The 26,156-nt window shown below is 41.0% G+C and overlaps 1 protein-coding gene across 6 annotated transcripts in view; it reads right to left on the bottom strand.

Annotated features, from left to right (window-relative positions):
* Positions 1 to 26,156, bottom strand: part of nhsl1b (NHS-like 1b) — an 86,204-nt gene that overhangs the window by 34,112 nt on the left and 25,936 nt on the right. Inside the window, exon 1 of one of the 6 annotated variants that reach the window (XM_026319314.1) lies at positions 17,977 to 19,322. The exons of 3 other annotated variants lie outside the window; for them this stretch is intronic. In XM_026319314.1, coding sequence (XP_026175099.1) covers positions 17,977 to 18,208 — 232 coding nt within the window. In that variant the 5' untranslated portion in view covers positions 18,209 to 19,322. Of the gene's footprint in view, positions 1 to 4,184; positions 4,472 to 10,511; positions 10,619 to 17,976; positions 19,323 to 26,156 lie in introns of those variants that run through there. 2 more of the 6 variants (XM_026319318.1, XM_026319315.1) reach the window with 2 other exon arrangements.

Genomic DNA, 26,156 nt, shown 5'->3' with positions numbered 1-26,156 from the left:
GGGGACAGAAAACTCACAGGACCTGACTGGAGGCAGCATGAGGGGAAAAATCTCCTTCCAATAGCAGCACTCATTAAAGAAATGAGCTGGGACTGAGGCTGGCACAGCCATGGAGTGATTAGACGTACTTATCCTGCACTATGCTACAATTAGATTTCTCAATTACTAACAACATGACCACTGCTGAACTGACTGAGTTTAAGGAGGGGGGTCAAAAGCTGTTGCTAGAGCAAACATTGGCAAAAAGCATTATAAACACATTACCAATTAATCAGCAGATTACTCTTTTCATTTATCATGTGAGGTTGTTATCATGTGAACAACCTCAGCGAGGTAAGAGAGGCACCAGGAACCACAATGATGACGTGAATGAAGGAAAGAGTAGATCCTGGAGACTTGCTAAAACGAAAGAGCTGCATGTGTAATATCAACAAGAGGTGTGTCTCTTGTTTTTCCAAAGTCTGAGTGCCATGTGAAGTAATACACTGACCCACCCTCCAGGGGGCTCTCCATGTCAGCAGGGGTGCTGCACATACTACAGAAAATAAAGGGTCATTTAGTGAGTAAAGAAAGAAACAGTGCATAACAATAAAGAAACCATAAACAATAATTAAACCAGACCAGCGTGTTCCTCTTCTGACACATAGTCAATAAAAAATAAATGTCTCTTTAGATTTCAGTAATTATCTGGCTGCTATGACCTGATGAGATAATCAGGCCATTAAGTAAAAGGTAATTCTACACATATGGGACTTTGAGGGTCTCTTCCACCTGATCCCTCCAGAAATAAACACTGTTCTCCCTGACTCAGTCCTCTCCTCCCCATCCATCACTTCCAGACTGCCAAACGGAAAGCCAGCTGAGCCCAGACCAACTCTATTAATCTGACCGCAGTATGCCTAAGTTTGTTTTTACGCAATGACGCTTAAAGACAAAACCACTTTCCTGGAAAGTGCAAATGTATGCTAGCTTTATGATGTGTACTGAACTGAAATATTTTGGGAGATTAAAAAGAAATCTCCAACATCTCAGGCTTCAGTCATTTTTCATACAATGCATTATTTGGTTTTCGTTTCTAAAGCGATTTGTTGATTTGAGGATGACAGACTGAATACATTTGGATTTAGAGTGTTGGACAAAACCATTTTAAATAGGCAAAGAAAAGTGCCGGCAACACAAGCACAGCACACAATGAAAGTAGGTTAATACCTGTGAAGCAAAAACTCCTCAGCCATAACAACCAAGATGCAATTTTTTTTTTTTTTTTTTTTTTTTTTTTTTTTTTTAAATGGACTCACAAACAATCTCAGTGATGTACACACAGACAGAACTACATTCAACTCAATTCCTTCCCAGTATTTATCAGTGATGGCTTCATTAGCTGTTGGACACACATGATGGAGGGGCACCTGTTTAGCCAATAACTAACCAGCCATTACCTATTAGTCCTCTAACAAGCTGAGAGCTCTTGGTCTGTTACATACACAGACAGCTATTACCCAGTGAGTATAGTTCACCTCATTTTCTATCCAAATGCACATCTACAGAGACATGACAGGGCAGATGTCAGTTGGACTGCAGTAGGTAGAATCGATAAATAGACAGGAAAAAAAAGAGCAGACGTACATTCGATCACATAGAAACAAACATGGTTAAAGATATGATCAATGAAACAAGGGAGAAAGAAGGAGGCAGAGAGGGTTGCTTTGAATGAAAACAGAGCCTCAACCCATTTTACAGCTGAATGACCCAAGACGACCCCTGACCCCAAATTCTCAAAAGTGTGTGTAAAATCCTTTTTCTTTCCTTCATCTCATTAATCTGTGTGTCATGCTCTCTACTGCATTGGCATTGTCACCTCCACCCTGCTACTGGGGGTTTTTCATGCACAATAAGGACTAAGTGTGTACTTGCCGTTTACTCATATGTTTGAGTGTGTGTATGAGTGTGAGACATGTCTTTTGTCTCTCAGTCAATCAGCAAGTTTAGTTAACTGGCCAGTGAGTCACCTTAATCTCACAGCAGACTCTAAGGCACTGATTTGTTGAAATGTGGTTCTATTTGTGTGAAGTGTAGCTGATAACAATGAGCTGAAGCTGACATTGAATCCTCTCCTGATCCCCACAGCCACAATTACATTACCCTAACTGATTTTCAGCAGCGCTCCTCCCATAAATGTGCCCAATCCAATTCATTTGGTTTCATCTAGTTACTCTACAAACCTGGCCTCCCTCAGGTGCCCTTCCCTTGGGAGTCTTTGGCACGACTTGGTCAATAGCTGAACCCGCCTTCCCACTAAAGGATTATGGGGGATTTGGTGGAACACCTGCTCCTTCGTTTAAGTGATATAAAATAAAGTAGCATAGGGGGAGAAGCCACGGAAAGAAAAAAAAAAGTGAGGCCATTACCATTCTGCAATAAGAAAGTAGTATTAGGAGGAACCAGAAAAATTGGTTTGTGTTTGGTGCAAAACAGAAAGAGGGTAAAAACAACATAAGGTAGTGATAACAGAGACAAAATGGCTACAGGACAACCACAGAAACAAATACACACAAAAGATGTAATAACCAATGCAATTTGTGCCTTTGTGTATGTCGGTCATCTGTTCAGCCGTGCATGAAAACAGAGTGACTGGGAGTTTGATTCAACCTACAGAGCCCAGACAATACTGTACCCATGGCGGCGACATCTTGAGCTGTCACGGCATGTTAGCCAAAGCAGGCGTGAGGACGGGACACATTCATCTGGCAGCATATTGTTACGCTAAATGCGCAGGAATAAGGGATTCAGTTTTAGATAAGCATACATGCAGAAAGACATTAGGGAAAAGTTAGGAGACAAAGACTCGAAAACAGAACAATAACAGACAACAAAAGTTGAAAAAGTCGTACTATTAGCAAGACCCTGTTAACCCTGTTTCACTAATGGCTTTCTTTCATACTTTATATTCTACAATATGTAAAGAAAAATGGCATTAATGACATGCTGAGGCCAAAGGCCTCCCTGATGATTCTTTTTTATCCTTCAGCAGGCTCTCTTATCTCCCTGATGGTTCCTTTATGTAGTGGCAGAGGTGATAGTGGGTCACGTCTGTAACCCCAGCAGTGTCAGCTTCATCCTCCCCATACTGTCAGCTCTGTTACTCATCCCCACAGGCCTGCCCATCACCTCCAGCTGCTAACTATTGTGTCTTGTTCCCAGGAGCAGCCACCCAGGGGAGCATTACTGTCCTAAAAGAAGGTGAAGCATGATCTGGATGCAAGCATGCACAGAGGCATGCATTCACTAACAAGTAAAGGTACAAAGAGACTACACTGGCAAGCATACAAGTATGTATGTGCAGCAGAAAAAGAAATACATGCATATGCACAGTAAAAACATCTTTCAATATAATATGCATAAATTATATATCACAACACAGACAAAGAACTACCACAGATGTTACTGACAATAACTAATGTGCTGATTGGCAGGTTATGTAGTTATACATTAGTGACTATATTCATGAAAGCCTTTCTCTGAGGGTCATCCAATCCCTGCCTGGATGATCCTCTACCACTACACCAAATGCCAAAGGTCTCTGAGGTCACAGAGCAACAATCTGCATTGATGCCAATTGGGACGATGAGTATTACACATACACACACACAAATTTAGAGACACACATACAGACGGCACAGATCACTCAGTTACGGGGGGGGGGGGGTTGAAGAACACCTAATAGGAAAAGACAAAGCCCAGCTTAGGAAACCTTCCAACACTGTGTCGTGACTCTCTGGCACCATGTCATACAGCATATAATCAGTTCTCACAAACCGTTCAGGTGACCTAAGTACACTTAGAAGCAGGAGTATGTTTCTCAGCCAAAGCAAATGCCACAATCATTACTGCAGCAGAGCAGCAATGTGGTGTCATGTTAAGTCTTACTGAGAGGATCACAAAGACTGCAAACTGGGTAGCTGAGTTCTAAAGTTGTAGGCAAGAACACTATATGTATGTGTATACAGTATATGTATGTAACAATATAAATGTCTACTGTCTTCTAGTCACAGAGAAGTGTCTGGAGAGTTTAGGCATTATAAGGCTCCAATGTTAGACAACACAAAGCAAACTAACAGTTTGCTCCAGCTCCACTACTTCAGGCTAATTAACCCAGTGACCGTGTTCTGCTCTCTAGTCTGTACCTTTGCCATCTTGGTAGGTTTGTGTTTTCCCCGGTGAACCTGTAGCGACGGGTCCAAGCATCGGTTTGGGTGTCCAGAGAGAGTCCTGCCTCTGGTGGACCTTTGACACAGAAAGCAGACGTTTGCGCAGGCAGCCCTCTGGTCTAGCAGGCCTGTGGCTAGGGAAGGCCTCAGGATGGAGGCTGTTTCCCATCTTGTTGGTGGGCTTAAAGGAGCACAGAGTTCGCTTCTCACCAGGGAGGTCCTCATAACAGGCTCTGTGCCAACAGCTGACCACCAGCTCTGAGGAGAGGCAGTGCACGTATGTGATCATCCCCAGCTAAGACCTAAACCCCCACCACTACCACCCACCCTCCCTTGCTCTATCCAGGACTCAAGCCCCCAACTCCTCTTTCTTGTACAACCCTGTCTCTCTCTAGACCCTCCACTTGATGGTGGTGGGATTGGGGGCTGGAGGGTGTGTGTGTAGGAGACCTCCCCCCCTTAGTGCCAAACCCACAATTGGTCTCCCCCTCTCTTTCTGGAAAGATAGGAGAGAGGTTTGGAGGTTTTTGCAACCCACAGTGGACCCAATCCCCCTCCGTCTCCTCCTCTCTCTCCTCCTACTGTTTTTGTGCTTCTCCCTCTCTCAGGGGATCCTATTGACTTGCATTGATTTGCCTGACAAAGGAAGGCTGTGCACAGTGTTAGATTACAAGATTTAATTCCAGAACAAATATTCCAGAGAAATATTGCAACATAAAACCTTTGCAAAAATCCTGCATGATTGTCAGTTGGCTGTCTGGTGGACTCGGGGCAGGCTTGTAAAAGCACAAATTCTGAACCCCAGAAGGGACCACAAGAAATTTCAACAATAGTCCAAAGATGCAAAAATAAGGTATAAAAACAAAGGGCGGTGCCTTATTGGAAATACTTGTGGTTAGAGCATGTTTTTGTCCTTTGCAATGACCCACAAGTATCCACCACAAATTGAGTGAAAGAGGATCCAAAAAAAAGTCAAGAATCCATTTGGTCTGTTCTTTAAAAATGGGTTCATGTCCAAAGATGGCAAGCGCCTCATTTGGTAAATTAGAGATGAGGTTAGAAAAATCAGTTCTTCCAAAAAAGTGTTAAGACAAGTTAGCAACATCTATGCACATCCTTCATCCTCTTTCTCAATCTATCTAAGAAAGAGCATTGTCCAATTGCATCCACATGGCTTTTCCCATCAGCCCCTCCTACTCCCTCTGTTTCCTCAGCTCCTCAACACTGTTGTTCTAATCTGTAAACCCAGATTATCCAGCCTCCAAGCCCCTGGTCTCTGACTGTGGCAGACACACAACACAGATGGACACCAGGCTGTAGATAAATAATTCCATCACCTCCAGAGCTCAAATGTGTGGAAGTTCAAGAACACATTGGCATGTTGCATGTCAGCTGGTTAAGTCAGATGACGCGAAGTGTGAGGAAAGCTTCGTGTGGGCCAAATACCAATCCACCGCCTCACGTTTACCTTCACTAGATTGGTGTTTTAAAGTGCACAGCCCCGGCTAAAAACATATGCATCATGATGCTTTAAAGTGAAGACAAAACCTACTGAGCACAAGTCTGAAATATTTCTTATTTAAATAGCATTTGAAGCTAATTAGCTATTTGAAACAGAGTGATGTGCAGATGGACAAGAAGTAATACCAGACCAACACAGACACATGTGAGCGCAGCAGACACTAGATAAAAAGATACGCAGCAAACAAAGCAACATGCAGATTAACAAACAGGGTCAAAATTTCAGACATACCTTAAAGGGAAGGGTGTGTGTTTGAGCACAATGCCTAATCATCTGGTCATCCTGTGAGGTAGACTGACTTTTTCAGATTAATAAAGTGGAGATCAACAGACAATATGACTGAAGAAATCTGAAGTCACATAACACACCGATACCAATGAAAGTTCAACAGGACAGAAGCCGAGACAATGGGATTATAAAAGACAGGTTAAACAGAAAAGAGAAAGTTTCAAGTGTGAAAAATTATTTTAACACAAAGTCAAATGTCTCCCTCTGGTGGTGGCTAATGCCTGCACAACACCACACCGTTGTGAGCGCTCTAAAATACTTACAAATATACAAAATACAAAAATACAAATACTTAGTACAAACGGAAACTAATTGAAACTTTGTCGGACTACGGAACTGTGTGCGAGCGTGTGGTTGTTACCCTGTCAAACTCTCAGCAGATAACCACAGGCGAAGACAGCCATTACTAATGGTTATCATTTCCACAGAACGATGAGTCAACCAGCACACAAGCTGATTACAAAACCAAAACTACAGAAACACACATGAGCAATAAGAAAACTACAGTGTTCGTGTGTGTGTGTGCACATACACAAACATAAAACCATGTGGACACACACAGCCCGCTAACCAAGCCAAAATATTTTGACTGTGACCTAAATTGCACGTAACAGCAGTGTTGCCCTGAATTCATAAATACATAGACAGTGGGTCATCCAGTTCACACACATCAGCAGAACATCAGGGGGTGTAAAGTCATGCAAACCCACACACATAATAACATCATAACATCACAACAGAGGGTGTTTTTACAGTGACACAATGACATCAGTGCCATTTTACAGATACATGAATGTTTGTGGTAGACAGTCGTGTATGAATATACACAAAAACAAATACAGAACAAGTGTGTATGTGTATGAGTCGGTTGTAATCGATCTTAATCAGCATTCACGGGGATCAGACTCTCCCAGAGGGTGTGGGGATTATTTTCTTGTCATATGTTCAACGTGTTGTATTTGTATCTATGCATGTATGTGTCTATGAAAACTCACTTGTGCACATACCTTTCTATGTGTGCGAGGAGGGGGAAGCCAAAGCGGAAGGCTTGGGGAAAGGGACAATGGTAACCATGGATACTCATAGGTCTGAATGGAGTCAGAGGAGCACCTGCACGCTGAGTTAGTGTCTGGGGAAGTCATTCAGTCAGCCACAGGGAGTCGACCATTGTTTTCTCAAACTTTACCCACAACCAAACTTGTGAAGCTTTGTCCCTGGAAACATCACAGCTTAACGCTTGACTGCTAAGGAAAATTGTCTCAAACTAAAAATACAGCAAGCCGCCCTTACTGATTACTAATCACCTTCCAAACTAACCAAAAGGTCTGAGTTTTGAAACTTCACAATACAAAAGGTCCGCCAGAGTCCTGACACGAGTCCATACAATGGCAAATGTAACTTTACCATATATTGTTTACCTATCAAAACCGGAAATCTGCCTCTTGTTCATGTTTACAAAGGGCAACATCTTGTTGTGAGTTTCTAATGTCTAAAACACTTCTAATGAATGGACAAAGATGCTTCAGTTCCATGGAGGTGCCTTCAAATACTTCTATATTATTTCAGCACATTATAGACAGGCATAACAAATTAAACTAACAAACCAAGAAACCATAGGTTAAAAAAAGGTTCGGACACATAAGCAGTTGATTAGCTACATACAAGCTATTTTCTCAACAATCCACTAATTCAAATGCAGTAGTTAGAATAAATGCACTCCAAATATATTAGTCCAGATCACATTTTCAGGAGTAAATATGGATAAGTGGTTTTAGGTAAAGTCATAATGTTCAAATCTGACTTTGTCTTGGAATACAGAGGATGGCAACATGCATATACATACTAATAACTCAACATGGCAGTAGTAAATATCAATAAATGACCTATTGTGGAAAGCTAAATGTCCAACATTGACCCATATTGTGGAACCTAAAAAAGCAAGCTACCTCTTACTGAAAGGACATATTCCGCCATCAACATTTCAGCACCTCTCTCCCATCATGCCTGCTCCCTTCTTCCCCTCCACTGGAGATAATCAGTCTGCCACATTGAGTGTGAGAACATCCATCAACACATCTACCCACAAGGCCAGAGGGCAGGTAGTGGGTCAATTTCAGTTCAAGAGGTCAGAGTCTCTCCAGACACACAGCACAGGTGCACTGGATATTGGTTGTCGTCTCACAGGTTCAAAAAGTTAACAGGGACTGACTTTAATGGAGTTGCTAAAATAAGAAGCTGACAACTTTGGTATTTGGCAACGATTTCTGGTTCTGATTTGGGCTTCATCCTACATGATGACATTTTATTTACCATGAATCATGTAAGCAAAGGAAAACAAACGAAATGAAAAGCGGCACACGCTTGAAAAGTAACCTGAATTATGAGCAAAATGTTGCAGATGAGATCTGTAATTATTTGCACATCATTTCATCTCTATTTTGTTCACTTTCACAAATGTTTGTTGAGATACTGAACTCAACTGCAGGTCATGCTCATTTTTATATTATTATTATAACTGGATGATCCAGCTAAACACTTCTTTATTGGAGTATCTGCGTATAGTTTGATCGCTGCATCTGCTATTCAAACGCAAACAAAAGCTGCTGTACTCACATATAAACACATCCAAATGAACTGCTATCAGCGTGGTCAAAAAAAACAAAAAACAAAACTCTAGCCCAACTTCTACTCAAACATGTTTTCACAGACTGGACTTGGCCTGAGCTGCCCTGAACTGACCTCACAGTAAGAAGATCGGATAGGTTCTCAGTAATACTTGTGTTTGTCAGGGCTTATGTTCACTGGACATGGAAAGAAAACTTGCATTTCTACACCCTTCACACTGCAGGGAACCAAAAAAATGAGTCCAACTAATCCTTACTCTGTCCCATGTCAACTTTCTGGCAGGGAGTGTGGCTCAAGTGCAGAAATAACTTATGTAACATACCCAAAGCCACACCAAGTGGTCTGGCTGGGTAGCAAAAAAGGCTTACAGTAAAATGCAAGGCTTTACTGTGGTGGTGGGGGGGCTGATAGAGTGTTTGGTCAAAACAGATGAGAATCCACTCTGGCCACAGCTGCATGTGGAGGAGCACAGACTAAAAATGTGTCAAATCTGTCCCACAGTTGCTAACTCCAACTATGGGGTTTGTTTAAAATCATAAGCATAGATTCTCTCACTGGCAACCAATGTCGAGTAATCTATTGGTCAGATCAGCTTTTAATGTAATGCACAATATTTGGGTCAGTCTGTCATGTCTTGAGCTGGAAACACAACCTGGTGCTCTTGTGTTTACATGCAGCTAATGATAACTGGAAGAGCATGGCAATGTTTAAACATTTTACAAAGTGTACATCAAATACTAATGAGGTAAAAGTCTTTTCTGCTACAATACAAAGGGATGGTTGCTCAGGATTAAGTATAGGCAATCATGTTTAAAAACGATAAATTACTTAATTTAACAAAACTGAATTTCCTCTCCAGCTCCAACATCTGTTTCTCTCCAGATTCCAGGTCTCACATAGTGTGGAAACTATAACTGACAACATAAATTGTGCAGAGCTGATAAACTGGGACACTGCCACGAAAACTTGCAGTGTTCGATTTATATTACCTCATTTCTGGAACCTATAAATCTGCAGGCAAGAGAAAAAGAAAATACAAAACGAACAATCAATTTCTTCATTCTGAGATAAGCTTTTGGACCATTCACCTCATGGAACCTGCTAGACAGTTGTTTTTCTTTCATTCTTCATCTAATGTTGATGGTGAAAGTCAGAGTTTGTGTATGTATGTAAATCAAAGAGGGAAAGAACAGTTTGAGTCACACAGAGAGCGAGGCATGTAATGTAATGGAGGATAGCACTGACCGGAGTCTGCAAGACCTGACAAAAGTGCAATACAATGCTGCCAGAAAAAGAGAAACCAGTCATCCCATTATCTCACTTAACTGGTCAGTCAAGTAACACATGGCCCCCTCTGCAGGACAGCAGTCCAGCAACTGCTGCTTCGCCAGCTGTTACTGTGGACAACACACTCTCAGACAGAAACATACACAGCACAAGTCTCCGCTAAAACTCCCACGTCTGATGAAGTAAATTCAAATCTCATATAGAACTTTCAATATCAACACCTCTTTATGTTTCCCCAGGGAGGAATGATACACAGAGCAGCCAAGGAGAGGAGTGATTAAAAAAATCAAAAATCAAAGCGAAAGAAAGAGAGGTAGGAATAAAGTCGGTGAACCTAAATGAGTCAGAGACAAAAAGAAAGAACAAAGGAAGAAATGATTAGAGAAAGAAAGAAGAAAAAGCACTAAAGAAAAACACATGAGGGCGGACAGAGGAAGCCACTGTGACAGAGACTGCTTCCACACAGAGGAGAGAGAGATGGACTTCAACTTTTCTTTGTTTCTCAGTCTGTGGGAAAAGTCCCAGACTCTCACTAGGATGATGCAAACACATTCTTGTAATGTACAGACACTCACACTTACCTTTGAGACAGAACATGGCTCTTCGCTTGTTTCCTCAGGTATCCACAAGAAATAACAGTTTCCTGCTACTTTTCACTATTTCCTGATTTTGCTCCTTCTTGTCTTCCTCGCCTCTCCCCCTCTCCCTCGTCCTCTACACTGCTCGGACGAAGCGTTCACGCACAGACACACAGATCCTGACACATACACTCCACTCCTGTCTCCTGTTGCCTCTTTTGCCATCTCCCTCGCTCGCAGTCTACCCTCACAGACATATTCACGCACATATGCACATGCTCTCGGCGGCAGCAAGCCAACGTCTACACCGCAGGAAACTGCTTAGCGCTCCCCCCTACTCAGCTTCTCCTCTCTTTCTCCCTACATCTCTGTATGTCTCTCTACCATACTGATAACTCCCCCCATCCCTCTCAGCCCCATCAGTGTTAAGAGGCAGAGAGCCAGAAGCCCAGCCTCAAACTAAAACTCTTAAAGCTCCTGTCACCCATATGCTGCTTGATTGGTCTCGATAGAAAATCCACACACACGCATATATATGAACATGTATTTAGGTATATAACTTAAAGAATTAATCAGGGATAGACAGCACGAGCCACACACAGGATTGTGATTGTTGAAAATCTGGGCAGTCAGCAGTTCTGAGTGAGGCAGGGGGCCCCGGCTTGACACCCATTCATTGTGGGCTGATCAAATATAATCGCCTTAATCCTCACAATTCAACCGTTTGTTATCAGAAGCAGCTACAAGCTCGGTGCATCCCAAACCCTCCACACTGGTCGTTCTGAATGACCAGATGAACCATATGGATCGAAGGCAGAAATACAAACTCTGGAAACACTGTCTAAGCTAAGATCAATTCAAGCCTTGTTGCAGACGCTGTAATGCAGGACCAGCAAACAGGGTTAGACATTTATTATGGGTATGCATCTTTCATTAATCAAATTCAACATGGACTGATTACACTGATTAGGAGATGATCAGTTATCAGAGGAGCCTCGACTTCACACTCTGCCTTTCAGGGCACCTTGTGCAAACATGTCCAGATCTCAGGCTTTCGTTTCACTTTTAAAGCTCACATTTATTACATATTAAACATACCTGTATAATAAACAACATTTAGAATGTGTGCATTCATTTATTCCAAGTATCTGAAAGATGTTATGTCTTAATGTTTAAGAATAATTACAATAGCTCTAGTTAAACATGATGCTTAAGGCTTTTACTGCAAGATATGTTGTCATTATATAAGGCAAAATGCTAATATGTTACGTGTTTTTGTCAGCTCCAACAGTCTGACAAAAACAGTGGTGCTCTACTAGTAGGTATGGTAGCAGCTATTTCTGGGAGGGCATGGCATGTACACACTGCATAGTTTCTAAAAAAAGGATAAAATAAAGTCCAACTAGGGGTGGTGTAATCATAATCAAGCAAACAGAAAGCAGCACAAATAGTTCAAACATACATTTGCAAAAGATGTTACAAATGAGAGTGTTTGCACGGTATGTGTGTTTGTGCACACACGTGTGTGTGTGTTATGTACATGTTAATCCCCTCAATACCGCTTGCAGGCTACGACACGTCTGCCTCGACCAGATGTCACCAATTACAGGCTGACTGGTGTGAGTGTGTGCGCAAGTGTGGCTGTGTTAGTGCTGTGCAGCCCCTCTGCAAAAGGTGCCACAAAAATGCAACTCTGAAATTATTCAGTAATTAAAATCACACACAAATGTCTAAATAAACCCACCTAAGCACACAATAAAATCTGACTTCATCAAACCTCCACCTTAATTGCCCAAAAGCCCAAATAGCTCCAGCTTTAACCTTTATCGTAAACCCCTCGGCTCTGAGGAAACAATTTGAGGTATGCCCAAATCACCACTCTCATAAAAAAGAAGTGGTAAAAGCAAAGGAGTGTTTTTCTGTCCCTGTTCCAAACCAATCAAATAAAGACAACTAGCAGTGTAAATTAGGATATGTAATTCATTTATAAATCTCTTCTTCGCAGTCGCAGTATTTTAGAAGATACTGTCACAAGAGCTTCAAGTATCTTTACAGACCTTGGTCTCTTGCGGTTGCCAAACATCACATAAAGCCTCTCTTTCATTTTATTTATTTTTATTTACTGTTTAAGATAGAACCTATTATTCTTTGTATTATTATATTTAAGTATTCTATTGCTGTCCTATTTGTGCTGGTCTTTGGTTGAATAGCCCTTGAATTTTCTTCAAGCTGTTACTTCTAATGTCACTTCGCCAATGCAATACGTGGCAACACACTGCTGGTTAAATGGCAGTCTCATATGTAACTACAGGATAGAAGGACTGTATTCAGAAGCATTCCAGCTGACCACTGCTCTCACTCTCCAAAACACAGTTTTTGTCTGCAGAAAAAAAAAAACAAACACTATCATAAGGCTGAACTACGACAAACACAGCGTACAAGACACAAACACAATATCTTATCTTAAACGTCAGTCAGCTGCATACCACATATCTATAATATTCAGTGCAGGAGGCAGAAGACATGTTGTTACTGTCTGCTGTGCGTCAATGCAAAACAAAACTACAAACTAACAAGAGCAAAGTCTACAGCAAACAAAATGCTTCATTGGAAGAGCCTGGAATTGTAAAATCAGATTGACTGACTCAGAAGGACGTTTTTTTAAAAGTGCTTTATCAGTAATCAGCAGCAATAAATGAAAAATCTCTGAAGACACCATTATGTGAAAATATATGACTATTTATGCTAAAAATGACTGAAAAAGATAATTTCTGTTCCCATGACATCGTCATAGCTCCGGTATATGTGCTGATCTCACCACCAAATTACAATGTGGCTTATGTTGGAACAACATCCGTGCATCACATCAACATAAGCCCTGGACCTCTATCGCCTTACAACCTAAAATCATGTTCACAAATATAATCACTTGTTCTTCCCCTACATTTTCCATCAGCAAGGCAGAGCATTCGTGGATTATATCCCATAATATAAACCTAATAGGATACATACAGTATGATAGAGAAAAGGTGGGTGAGGCAAGAAGAGATTATGTTTTTAGAGGGAAATAAGAGGTAATGCGATTTAAGTGGAGCTAAAACTGAACTGTGATTTGTGGCTGGCTCTGTAGGGATTTCAGCATACAGTAAATCTGATCTGGGATCAACTAATAGACACATACAAAGTGGGGTTATGTGGGTCAAAGATACAAAGATACAACTTACCTGAAGATACCCACGTCATTGTCAGTACATAGAAGAGAAAGACAGAAATAGAAAGATTAGAAACAGTAAGAGTATAAAAGTGGCTAATTTAATCATTTTAATGACAAAGTTTGCTTAGGTGTTGTGTGTAAGCATATATTTTATTAGAGTGTGTGCACATCCTGGGCCTGTGGGCCACATGACCAGATTTCCGTGTCTGTCTTTTAATGAGGCCCTGCTGGTTTATACATCTCATCTCCCCCCTACAGAGAATTTTCATTTGCTAATCTGGATTTACACAATGATGAGTGTTTCTGCGTGTGAGCAATGTGTGTAGACATGTTCCTCCACAAAAAAATGTTATGCAAGAGTCAGGTCTCATCTGAATCCTCTCAAATTTCACTAAGCACCTCACACAGACAAATATGTCCTAAAGGTCTCATTTATAAACAGTTTATATTTTTTTACAATTCTGAATCTGGCCGCCTCAGTGCTGGTGTGCCAAGGTGTAGTTAATATCTAGGTCAATATGCTGTTGCCCCAAATGTTCGAATGAAGTGACATACTGTAGACAGGCCTACCAAAAACACATCACGCACCAAATTCTACTAAATACTAAATCCCACCAACTTGCATGTTAACACAGTGAAGTCACATTTGCCAACAGCAAAAATGAATGAATGAATCAGAGTCATCGAGTTCATTTCACTCAAGAGACTTGCTGTATACAACCAATAAGCAGCACATAGGAAGCAGGAAAGTAATCACATAAGTCCCAAATTTCCAGATCAAGCTAGAAGAAGATTCAGACTCAAAAATGCTAGAGGCCTGAGCAGCCTGGCTGGAGCCTGACTGACTGACTGACTGATCTTTGTCTTGACGTGGCCTTCGAGAACAGTCAGTCCTGTGATGGAAAAGGATGATTGATGGAGGAGACTGATTAGGTTATTTTGTTCTTGTGTGCATGTGCGACAGAAAGAAAGGACAGGACGCAAGACAGAAATTTGAATTATTGATGGAAGAGGCTGAGATAACAAAATTGACTCTTTCGCCATTACTTAACTGGTGCCACCTACAGGCTTCTGGTCTTATAATCACAAAATATTCAGAATAATCACAACTGATCCGCAAAGAAATATGTCCTCATTCTACAATACATACCAAATCTAGTTAGGTATTTGAGCATGTAGCAAAAATACACACAGAGAGCAGATTGTACACTATTGCATTGTTTTGTTTATAATGTTACATATTTTTTAATCATTTAATATGTTGTATTGTTAATCCACCAGGACAGCCAATAGCAGTTTGTGTAGCTGCTTCATAGTTGTCCCAACAAGAAGGTCAAGCCAAACTAAACCAGGAAACACACGTTGCCTTAGCAACCGAGGCAAATACCCAACCAGTCAAGTTGCAGGCTGCGTCAAAATTGCAGGTTTTGGAGCCACAGCCACTAATTTTAGAGCTATATTTACACACGTGCATGGTGCGTGGCTACCCATGTGTCTCATGATGGGTCCTTGCTGTCGTGTGGAAGAGCCAGATGTTACAAATATTTAAGGTTCAAACTGTGGAGATATTCTTATGAGATGTTTCCTCTGTGTGGTGTGCAGTGTGCATAGTATCGTATGAGTATATATGTCCACTGTGCATGTGTGCACTCTAGATGGAACGTTTTTGGTTTTTTTTTTTTACTGACCTGTCTATGGCACTGTCTTTGGTACAGGATCAACTATAAAAAGATTTAGACTGTGTGCATGAAAATGAGGGTGTAACCAAAATATCCAAACTGTTGTAACAGATTGAATCAACATAGATGGATATGATCTTTTTGTTGTTTAAAGCCTTTTTTTTTTATCCTTTAGTGCATTCTCTCCATCTCCATGCTGTGTTGTTAGCTAATGACACACAATCAATAAACCTGCCCCCTTTCCTTTCCTGGAGATTTTACAAGTAATTTGCCAAATCAATGATCCTATATTGGATGTCACCAATTTGGATCTGCTTCCTGAAAATAATCTATAGTGAAAATCAAACCTATCCAATTTTTAAATTAACAGTAATTAGAAAAGCATCCCCAAGAGCTACGTGAGGTGAAAACATAGATAAGATAGGCAGATTCAAAATAAGGTAGGATGATCTTGTTATGTAAGACAGATCCAGCAGCAGATAACAGAGTATAGTACATTCAGATGGCGATCGGGCTCTGATACAAGAACATTTTCTGCACACACGCACACACACACACACTCAGTAAAAAGCCATTTAAAACACTGCCACTAAAGTATCATCACCTTGATTAAACTGCTTATAACTGCATTTACACCATAACAAAACAGATCAAAACTCATTTCACCAGCAAATTCTCCACTGAATTTTAAATAATCAAATATGATTTTGTTAAGAATACATAAAGTGATAACTGGAATGAAAAGATACTCACACTCTGTATCATGCCTTCCATTTTATGTGTAATGATACCTCAGATTCAAGAATAATTGAATAACACTAGCCCATAAAATGAGGCTAACATCTAAAACCTTGGGTTTACTGATTATGACGACATTCCACAATGGTGACCGTTTTTATCTTTGCTTAGTTGCAGCTTGTACCCTTTGACTTTGAGAGAGCTGTCAGGACCTCAAACCATTTCAGCCATGTGCAGCCCTGAGCTGTTTTCGGAAGGGGCAGGTTCAGAGGTGATAGAGTGACTAGGAAAGATTGAGACACACAGTAAACGAAAACAGCAGCAACAAGCTCCACATTCCTGCGAGGCAACAAAATGGCAACTTATACTTAGGCACCTCCATGACCAATCATGGAGACATGCCAGACAAGCTCAAAACAGTGTTATGTTTAGACAGTAAGTGGGTTTGCATCCAGATATAGTGCAAATATTTACTGAATTCTGGTGGGAAAAAAAAAAAAAAAAAAAATCAGCTGGTGGCACAAATTTTCTATTTGATGCCATTAAAACAACTGCAGACAGCACAACAAGACATCCAAATTAAAAGTACCAGTTAATCCTCAAAGTCTTAGAAAACTTTCCCACAGCCAAGCACGAAGCTTCTTTATTTATTCAATATTTCAAGATTTCTTTAAATTTCCATTATTTTCATATGCATACTGGTGGATGGAAACAAACCTGATCATAGGCTGTAATGCCATGAATGGGCATAACAACAAGAATACATATATAAACAAGTTAGTAATCACGTACATGTACTATGAGCATAGCAATCAGCCAAATGATTTTGTAACACAGTGATCAAGCTTCAGAATCAGTTTCTTTTTTTTTTTTTTTTTGCATGTACTGTAAAATTTAGCTGAAAATGCAAATAATTTTAGTAGGAATTGCTTAGTGAGTGATGACAAATTCACCTGCACTCTCTTTAAGTCTACGTGACAGCTGGAGATGCGATACAGGTCAAGTTATTGAAGGCAACTCAGACTGTAGTGCAAAATCGGTGTCTCTTTCCATTTGCAGGTAAGGGTTAGGCTACAGTTACAACCATTGTCACCAAAGTCTTATTGACATTGTCTCTCACACACACACACACACGCACACACACACACACACACACACACACACATACACATACAACTAATGAAATGATCAATAAATAACGAGTCCAGGCTAGAAACATAATGCCCTTGATGTACTGAGAGAACAATTAATGGTGTTCTTACCTCAAACAAGATGGTATCCAAATATAAAACTGGAAATGTCAGTGAAGCAATTAATTGAAAAAAAAAAACAAAAAAAAACACAGTATTATAACTTGGCCTGAAGCACAACAAAAGATAAATAACCGCACCCTCCTCCTAGCACCAAACCCTGTGGTCACATCGCGACCAGCCCATGACATCACCCACTTCTGGCCCGATGCATCGTCGTTTACCTACAGCACACGCAAAATGCCCTTTGACCACCTACAGCCCCACTGAGCGTTCACACCTCGCGTGAGCTCCCTTAGACAACCAGGAAGTGTCAGGGACATGGAGACAGAGAACAAGGGCCATAAAAAGACAGTGACCCAATTCTTGCTTTGTTTGTGCATGTAAACAAGTCATTCATCGGCTTCCTGCTCGAGAGCGAGAACAAATATCCATTGAGTGAGCTCAGTGCATTGTGACAAGTTGTGATGCAGCCTAGCCAAAGATGCCATGTGGTTTGGTGGGTGTGTGTCTACTGTAACTTATTTAACACAAAGAAAATGTTCATCTCTTCATTCCACGTCTTCGTTGCCTCTCTCTGATCTTACCTATTTTGTGTTGAGGGTGATACACCCAATTGTCGTCATCAGGTTCATCTTGGTCAGCAGCATGAAGATGAGTGTGCGAGCGAGAGTTATGGTTGGCATGCAGCTCGTTCTGGCTGTGGAAGATGCGTCTGTTCTGGCGGGAGAGGTTGGACACGCTGAGCCAGCTGATAGCCCGAGACAGGCCCACCTGTTTCTCCTTTCGAAAGGACGCAGACCTCCTTTCTCCTCTCATCTTCACTCAGAAAAGTATCTGAGAAAATGTCTTTAAAACCGAGTTTTGATCTGAGAAAATAATCCTTAAATTGACAGGTAGATATTCACTTAGTCCTGATCATGAGATTCCAAAGAGATCGACGTACATGCTAAAATCCTTCAAACGACAAGTATTAAATTAGTTCCAGGAGGAAGTCCAGCCATTGCCCAGTTTCCCTTTCCTTTGCTTGTGCCATTCCACATCGTGACTCTGCCCCACACAGTGTCAACTTCCAACCTAATTCTCCTTCAATTCATTGCTTTATCACGAGCCAAATGGCAGACTAAATCATCTCCTCCTCTTTATTCCCTGCTTTTGTGCTCAAAAACTCCGGGCGTGATTCCCAAACCAAAAGGGGTAATTAGGCAATCCAGCAATCTGGTAAATTACCGCCCCTCTATGGCACACACTTAAATATACACACTTGCATGTGCACACTCACTACTTGGTAGTGCATCACAGGGTGGAGAGAGTGTTTTCCAAATTGCATGAAGAGCACAGTACACTAGAGTATGTCGGTTATGACCATGTGTGCCCCTGTGTTGTCATCTCACACACAGAGCAAACTCATCTGACAGGCACAGTCTCACCACCAGGCTAGCACAGGAGGTGAAAAGGTTTTAAGTGTCCCTCGGTCTGTTCTCAGCCTGATGAAGTTACACGCATACTCACACACTGGAACAAACACACCCGCATGCAAGATCCTCCCGCCACAATTTCCAGAGATCCTATATTCTATATCTGCGGTGCCAGGTGACAAAGATGACGACACCTCTCACGATATCCCGAGAATTTAATCCAACTTCTTGTCAACGCCTTCTTTTTTCCCCTCCTGCTGTTTTGACTTATTTTCCTGTAGTGCTGTTGTCACTGGTGAGTGAGGAAGAGTCATGCCAAGTAAGTTAAAGTGGAAAAAAGTGCAGGTGTTGACAGCTGCCTGGATTTAGTTCACCAATCAGGTGATCAGCACAAGTTATAGGGCAAAAATCAGGAAGAGAAGGCCACACCTGCTGAATGCACGTGCAGTGTGCCACACAGCCGCACTAATAAAGTTCCAGCAGATCAGGAATCGGTGATCTCAGTTCTTGGTCAGTCCTCGAGTGTGACTACAGAAGTTCACTGTGTGTGTTGTGAGCATAGGGTTAGGATTACACCCAACCCTAGTAGCAGCACAGCACTGAAATATGAGTCGGCCTGTCCCTTCTTCCCTCCCTCTGTTTTCTGTGATCCATGATCTCTGCTCCTCCCCTCCATCCGTTTGCCGGTGCAGCAGCCACTCCTCTCAAATCCATTTCCCTTTTCCTTGCCTCCCTCACACCTTTTTATGCACTTGTCCTTCTGTGGACTTTCCTCATTATCCTTGTCATCTGTTATCCCTCAGTTTCAACCTTTTCTGACAGACATTTAATCCAGCCCCTGTAAGTATATGAACGCATGGAGCCCTTCATCTAAAAGTTTAAAACTTTAAATTACAATTAAAACTTATTTATAAAATACTGTAGGTTTGTGGGGTCAGACTGATTTCTCTCCTAGAAAATAGTGCACAAAGACACCCTAACATTTATGACTATTAAATGTATGCTAAGACTGACTCATTGCATAACTGTAGCCAACACTCTGCCTAAGGTGATGGAAGCAACTGGTTAAACAACAAATTTATTTGAGAACATGAAGAAAACACTGAGTAGGTGGGCGAGGAAACACCCACGATCAGATTAATATATGCACTTAAGTGTTTGATTTTCCCTCAAAACATAAACATTTGATGAGAATTATGCAATTAGTGTACATTCTTTTGTAAAGTGTAATACATAAACGCTTGGTTTCCTAACATATAGTTAAACTACCACATACAGGCCCCCAGGGACAAAAACAAAGTCTGTATGAAGTGCATTAGGAAGGTGGAGTTTTCCCACCCCCATGTAACTGCAGAGGAGTGTCTGTGACCATACTCCCACAAAGGTGTGACAAACCAATGCTGCGTGTGTGCATTTATTTATTGTACGCATGTCACGCAGCCGTGCTTTTGTGCAAAAAAAAAAAAAAAAAAAAAAAATCAGACCATAACATCAAAATCAGACAATACTGCCTCTGTCTGCCTCTAATCTGATGCATTAACTCTACATTTTGTAGCTCCATTGCACAACTGATAGCTGAACTTATATTTGTGGCTTGGCTGAACGTAAACCTAGACCCACCACCAGGTCCCCAACCCCATTTTCTTGTCCCTGTGGAGAGGAAGTCTACTCTCAGCACTAGCTTACAGAAAAGGACAACTGTCTGCTACTAAGGTCCCAAACATATACACACACACATGGAGGGCAGCCTACAATAAATACAAGGCAAAAAAAATAAGACACACAATTGGGCCCAGTTTATTGTATTGATTTCCTCTTTTCAGGAAGAAAGCTGTTTTAGTACCAAAAACCCCCAGAGAGAATTGACAAGTCATCAAGTGGGGTCAGCATTCTGGTTCAACCCCCACCTCGCTTCCATTCGCCCTTGTTTTCATTCCCTTAAAGCTGCCTATTGAGAAAAAGACAGCAGTGACAAAAATCAATATGTTCAACTGAATATCTGTAGAGGTGTAACAGACATTTAGCTTTAGTCCCGGTCAGAGAAGAATAACAATATCAGCCTTTGACAGGTTTCAGCTGCCAGCTTAGTTTTCATCTATTAGATAATTAAATAAATTAAAAAAAAACAAAAAAAAAACAAAAAAAACTTTAAAATTGTTTGTACCTGTCAATTTTTGTTTTCAGGTTAATTATCATTTTTACCTTATAATTTAGAGGTTGCAGTAGGAAACATAATGTATTTGGTGTACTAGTCCCTTAACTTTTTAGTGTCCTTGACGTAGAAACACAAAACTAATATAAATTTACCTGAATAAGTTTGTGCTTTAGAAACAGAATATATAATAATATATATAACGTGTTTTATTACAAACCTATGTGGGCACATACACTGTGTATCACATATTCCCTTTCTTCCTTAGTCATTGTATTATAATCAACACTGCACTGTTGAGAATTTGAGTCTACAAAGCAATAATCAATGTAATCTGCACAGCACTAGACAATACAGGTTCAGGGTAAAATACACTTTTAAAGAAATGTGTACATTTGACATTTGCCACAAAAACGTACATGTGGTTATATCTTCACAGATGTGTTGCAATGATTAGCAGTGAAACAGTGCAGACCTTAAACACACTGCTGTTTAAACAGGCTTTACAGGCCAATAGTGACGTTTCAGGACATTTATCTCATGAGGGAGAAGGCAAAGACCAGACTGATGAAGTATATGGTGACTACTGGCATAATTCAAGTTAAACTACATGAAGTCACATTGGGATTAAGGTTCTAAGAAGATAAACTGGATTAATACAACCTTGCAGCAAAAAGACAATACAGCTGTGAAATAACAGATTCTTTGGACCAGGTGACATATCTCAGATGACAATGTTGTATGTGAACCTACTTATTAAGATAACACACTCTCAGATCCTTTCATTTTAAAATGAAAGAATTTGCTAAATTCCCTTAATTATATGTCCTGATAAATAAACAGCACAACAGCGAAAAGCAGAAATTTCACCCTCGACGTGTCATTGGTGCTTGTGTGACACAGACAGACCATGCCATGGGAGTGGCCGCGCTGCCAGGTAACCCAATCCGACTTGAGAGGAAGGCAACCCCTGACATCAATACACAACCACCAGATGCCGTCACGCAAAAGATAAACGTGGCAGATAAACAAGCCTACCTGTGTGCAACAGACACACAAAGCAAGACTGCATCCACAGTGTTTTTGTCCTTACAAGCCCAGGCTGAGTGCTGCTGCCAAATTCCAAATCCCAGTAAGTAGAGTTTCACAGTGTCCCTTAGTGGTAACACATTCACAGTGCCGGTTAAACAGAGGGTTTCAGCTTCACCGCAGAGGAAGGCTTTTATTACCTGCTCTACACTACCCCACATTTACTGGGAAAGTTTTAAGGAAATTGGTGTTTGTGTGTTTCTGTAGTGTTTGGACACAAACTGGACCAAACCCGTTGATTAGGGACACTTGTCTTTTTGGAAACCTGCTTTCCCCAGTTTGGTTTTACTGCAACCGCATTCACAGGAGGTGCTGAACAAAAGGTAAATGGATCTGTCTTCCTCATAACTAGACACCTATGTACTGTATAAACGTAAACACATATATGTGTGCTTTATTTCACTGAACACATATGTGCCTCTGCTGTACACACCACATTTGTCTGTTGGTTTTGTTCATGGACTCGGGACACTGTGCACTCCACAATACATTTGTTCAGACATTTCTCTCGTTCCTCCGTTTTGTCAGCTTCTCAAATATACATCTATTTCTTGTATTTGTATCAGTTCCTGCCATTCATCTATTTTATCACTCCCTTTGTGGTCTTTAAACACACATTTTACATCCCTCCATTTCAAGTAATAGAGTCTGAAACGTCACATTTTCTTGACATCACCCTACAGTGTCCTTTACTGTCAGTCCTTCTGCAACCACAAAAATTAAGTGAATTGATAAAAAGCACAAACGCTGTGCAGTGAGGGAAAAGTAACATCAAATTGCATTTTGTTAGCTTGAGCGCATGTGGCAGAGGAGTGTAGACAACCCTCTTCAGACTCTCCTGAGGTTTATCCAAGAGGTGATGTGTCATTTACACTGACTGTAATAAACAAGGTTAATGATTTATGTGTGGGGAAAACACAAATGTATGGTGCTGGCATATGTGGTTTGGATGTCCTAAAGCTGAAAATATACCACAAGTATTTATATGCATACACTGTTTTGTGAACCTGTGTGTGTGTGGGACAGTTCATTCAGTAGGGTCACGGGAGTCCATAGGCTAACCTCAAATGGTAGAATAGTGCACTTAAACTGCCACTAAGAATGATGGGAGGTTGGAAAGATGGGGTGAGGTTGACCTTAAGATCATCATTGCTGGTTGTCAGGCTTCTCAGTAGAATGAATGAGGCATGAACAGACCATGACAAAAAAAGAAAGCTCTTTCCTGTGGAACTCACCCATGATCAGGGAGACAAGAGATAATAAAAGTGACTAATCCAGATGATAAAGGATGTGAAGGATGAGGGAACAAAGTGAGTCACATCAGGTAAAAAGTCCCTTTTTCAGGGTAAAGTAGCTCTGTGGCAACCTCCAAGGACCAGGGCAGGGTCACACTGCAACATAGTAATAGCCCCCTGTTGGCAGTGGAAAGTGCAACTGAAAGCCTTTTATAGTTTGCATGAAATGTTTTCACTAATTTGCTAAGATGAGTATAAACATAAGCTGCTGTAACTCCATCGAAAGAAATTTACATCTATCCTCAGACACAACATTAAAACAACCAGAGTGAAATTCTACTTCGACCACGATGGTAAAACTAAGTATAAAATAAAACTGTTGAAATATGCAAGAAGAGTCCAGTATTTTTAATAATCTGATAATTATGTTGAAGGCAGTCACTGAGTACTGATTTTCTTCACCCTTGTTATGTAATTACCATATCTGACCACATGAGGTTGCTATCACACTGAAATTCTCAATTCTCTGTTTGCCTGTGTAGCCTTGGGTCTTCATTGAAAGGTTAAATGAGCCAGAAAATGTGAGTCCGTGTCTGTAAGTAAGTACATGCCTAACACTTTACTATCAGACTTCAGCCAATAAACAACACTATCTCATGGCCTGAAGGGAATTAATTATGCTTGTGAGTTTACAGAGGTGTGTGTGTGTGTGTGTGTGTGAGCAAAGATAGCAATCACCAGTCAAGGATAACACCACTATTTCAAACATCCAAGGCCTATATTTGGCCTCTGTGGAATAGCCCCCTTCAAGAACACACACACACACGCACATGCGTACGCGTGCACACGCGCGCGCACACACACACACACACACACACACACACACACAAGGCCTTTTTAAAGTTGTTAGCGACTAAGCTGGCTTTAACCTCTGGAGTTAAATCTCGTCAATTTACTCTGGTCAGCAGACAAATCCCCTCATTCCTCTGGCCACGTGCTCCATTATTCCAAAATCTGTTACTCTCGCAGAAAGTCCGGTGTGTGCATTTGTGTGTGTGTGTGTAACTTAACTCTATTATTCTCCAGTAAAAGCTACTGGCTTAGTTAGGAGCACCATTGTCAGGAGCCCCCCTCCTGTGTGTATCCACTGAAGAATGTTAATGTATGTTTGTGCCTGTGTGTATTTAAGAGTCATGTGAGCATGAGCCAAAGACAAAGGTGAACCAGGCACTGACCTTTGACCTCTTATTCTTGACCAAAAACAGTATCTTGATTATGACAGTAGGTCAGACTGTATGCATTTCAACATTTGTGCACAGATGATTTTAAGGCACATGTATGAAGCAGCTGAGTTCAGCATGAAAAGACTGGGCAGTATGTGATGATATGTGTGAATTTCAAGATGTGTAAGATTCCCTCTTGTGAAATGTCTCTTCTCAGGTAAGTCTTTTAGACCAGATATACTGCACAGACCGAGACTGAGCAGGAAGCGGGAAGAGAGCCATGAGGTGATACCATGGCAGGAAAAGAATAAAAGAACTCCGGTAATCTGAGCAGGGCATTCACACACCCAGCAGGCCTATGTCCAGTGGTTTAAGAGGAGAAAGGGTGCGGTCGACTTTCTGCATTCCTGATCAGTCATGCCTGAGCGGTGGAGCTAGCCCAGCAGACCTGAGGCCAGATGTGGTTTGCGTACGCATTGAACTGTATATGTGTATGAAAAGGACTTTGTGTTATGTGTGAAATTTGTGACGAGTTAAGATTTGTGTTTAGGGTTACATCTCTGTTTTAATGCAGCCTTCACTTTGTTCTAATCAGCCTCTCTGTAGTTTAATATCGAGTAGCTAGGACTTGTGGAAAAATGATTTTCTCAAGCGCATTATGAAATCTCAGATCTGGCATGGAAAGAGTTAAGTATTACACCCACAGTAAACCAACAAACTTGCATATCGCAATGCAAATAACACACTGTGTGCTCAGGTAAAAATAAATCCACTGAGCGACTCAAAACCCAAAATTCAGCCAGTGTGAAAACATTTTGAGTATTTAATATCACGATTATTGATGAGCTTTCAGGGTCTAGTTTGACTATCCAAATGGTGTTCGATGTGGTATTAATAAACTGCCTGCCAGTATGTTTGTCATGGCAAGTTTTAAAACTGCGATTGTGCAATTCTGACATGTTGCCAAACCTGTTTTTAAATCCAACAGGAAGCGTGGAGGGGTGTGTGCATGAGTGTTCGTTTTTTTTTTTTTGTTTTTTTTTTTTAATGTAAGTGAGTGATTGCAGATTGACAAGTAGTTGTTTGGATGTAAGCAGGGTCGGTTTTACCACACATGCTAATGCAGGAATACAAATACTGTTAATGTGCCAATGCATACTATGTGATAGTATATAAGTGGAGGTAGCACAGCACCGTCTTTTGTCCTGGAGCCAGGACTTTCCAAATATGTAGTTCAAGGTAATGCCTTTCCAACTGCAATTTACTGAAAACACTGGTCACACTTTCCACCTGCTACCTACCAAACTACAAAATGTTACATCACACACCACTAAGCAATTTCAGTCCAACTCAGAGCAGCAAAATATCAATCACACATATCAATCAGTGCCCACACTGCAGACAAAGACTTTCATAAGCTCTAAAGTCTTATTGATGAAGCAATAACTCACAACATTACAACCAGTGCACTTATTGCAGGGTATGTGTACAGTATGTGAACATACTGTACACAGACTTGCACCATAAATTCTCTGACCTCCAATTACAGTTCTCTTAAGATGACTCTCCTCCAATGGTCAACACTGGATTTCACATCATGCAGATACATTATGCAGGCACATCTGCATTCTTGTGTTACTGCAAGATTTC

This window comes from Mastacembelus armatus, chromosome 24 (genome assembly GCF_900324485.2).
Source record: "Mastacembelus armatus chromosome 24, fMasArm1.2, whole genome shotgun sequence".
Lineage (NCBI taxonomy): Eukaryota > Metazoa > Chordata > Actinopteri > Synbranchiformes > Mastacembelidae > Mastacembelus > Mastacembelus armatus.
Note: the sequence above shows the minus strand (reverse complement) of the source record. Positions and strands in the feature narration are given on the sequence as shown.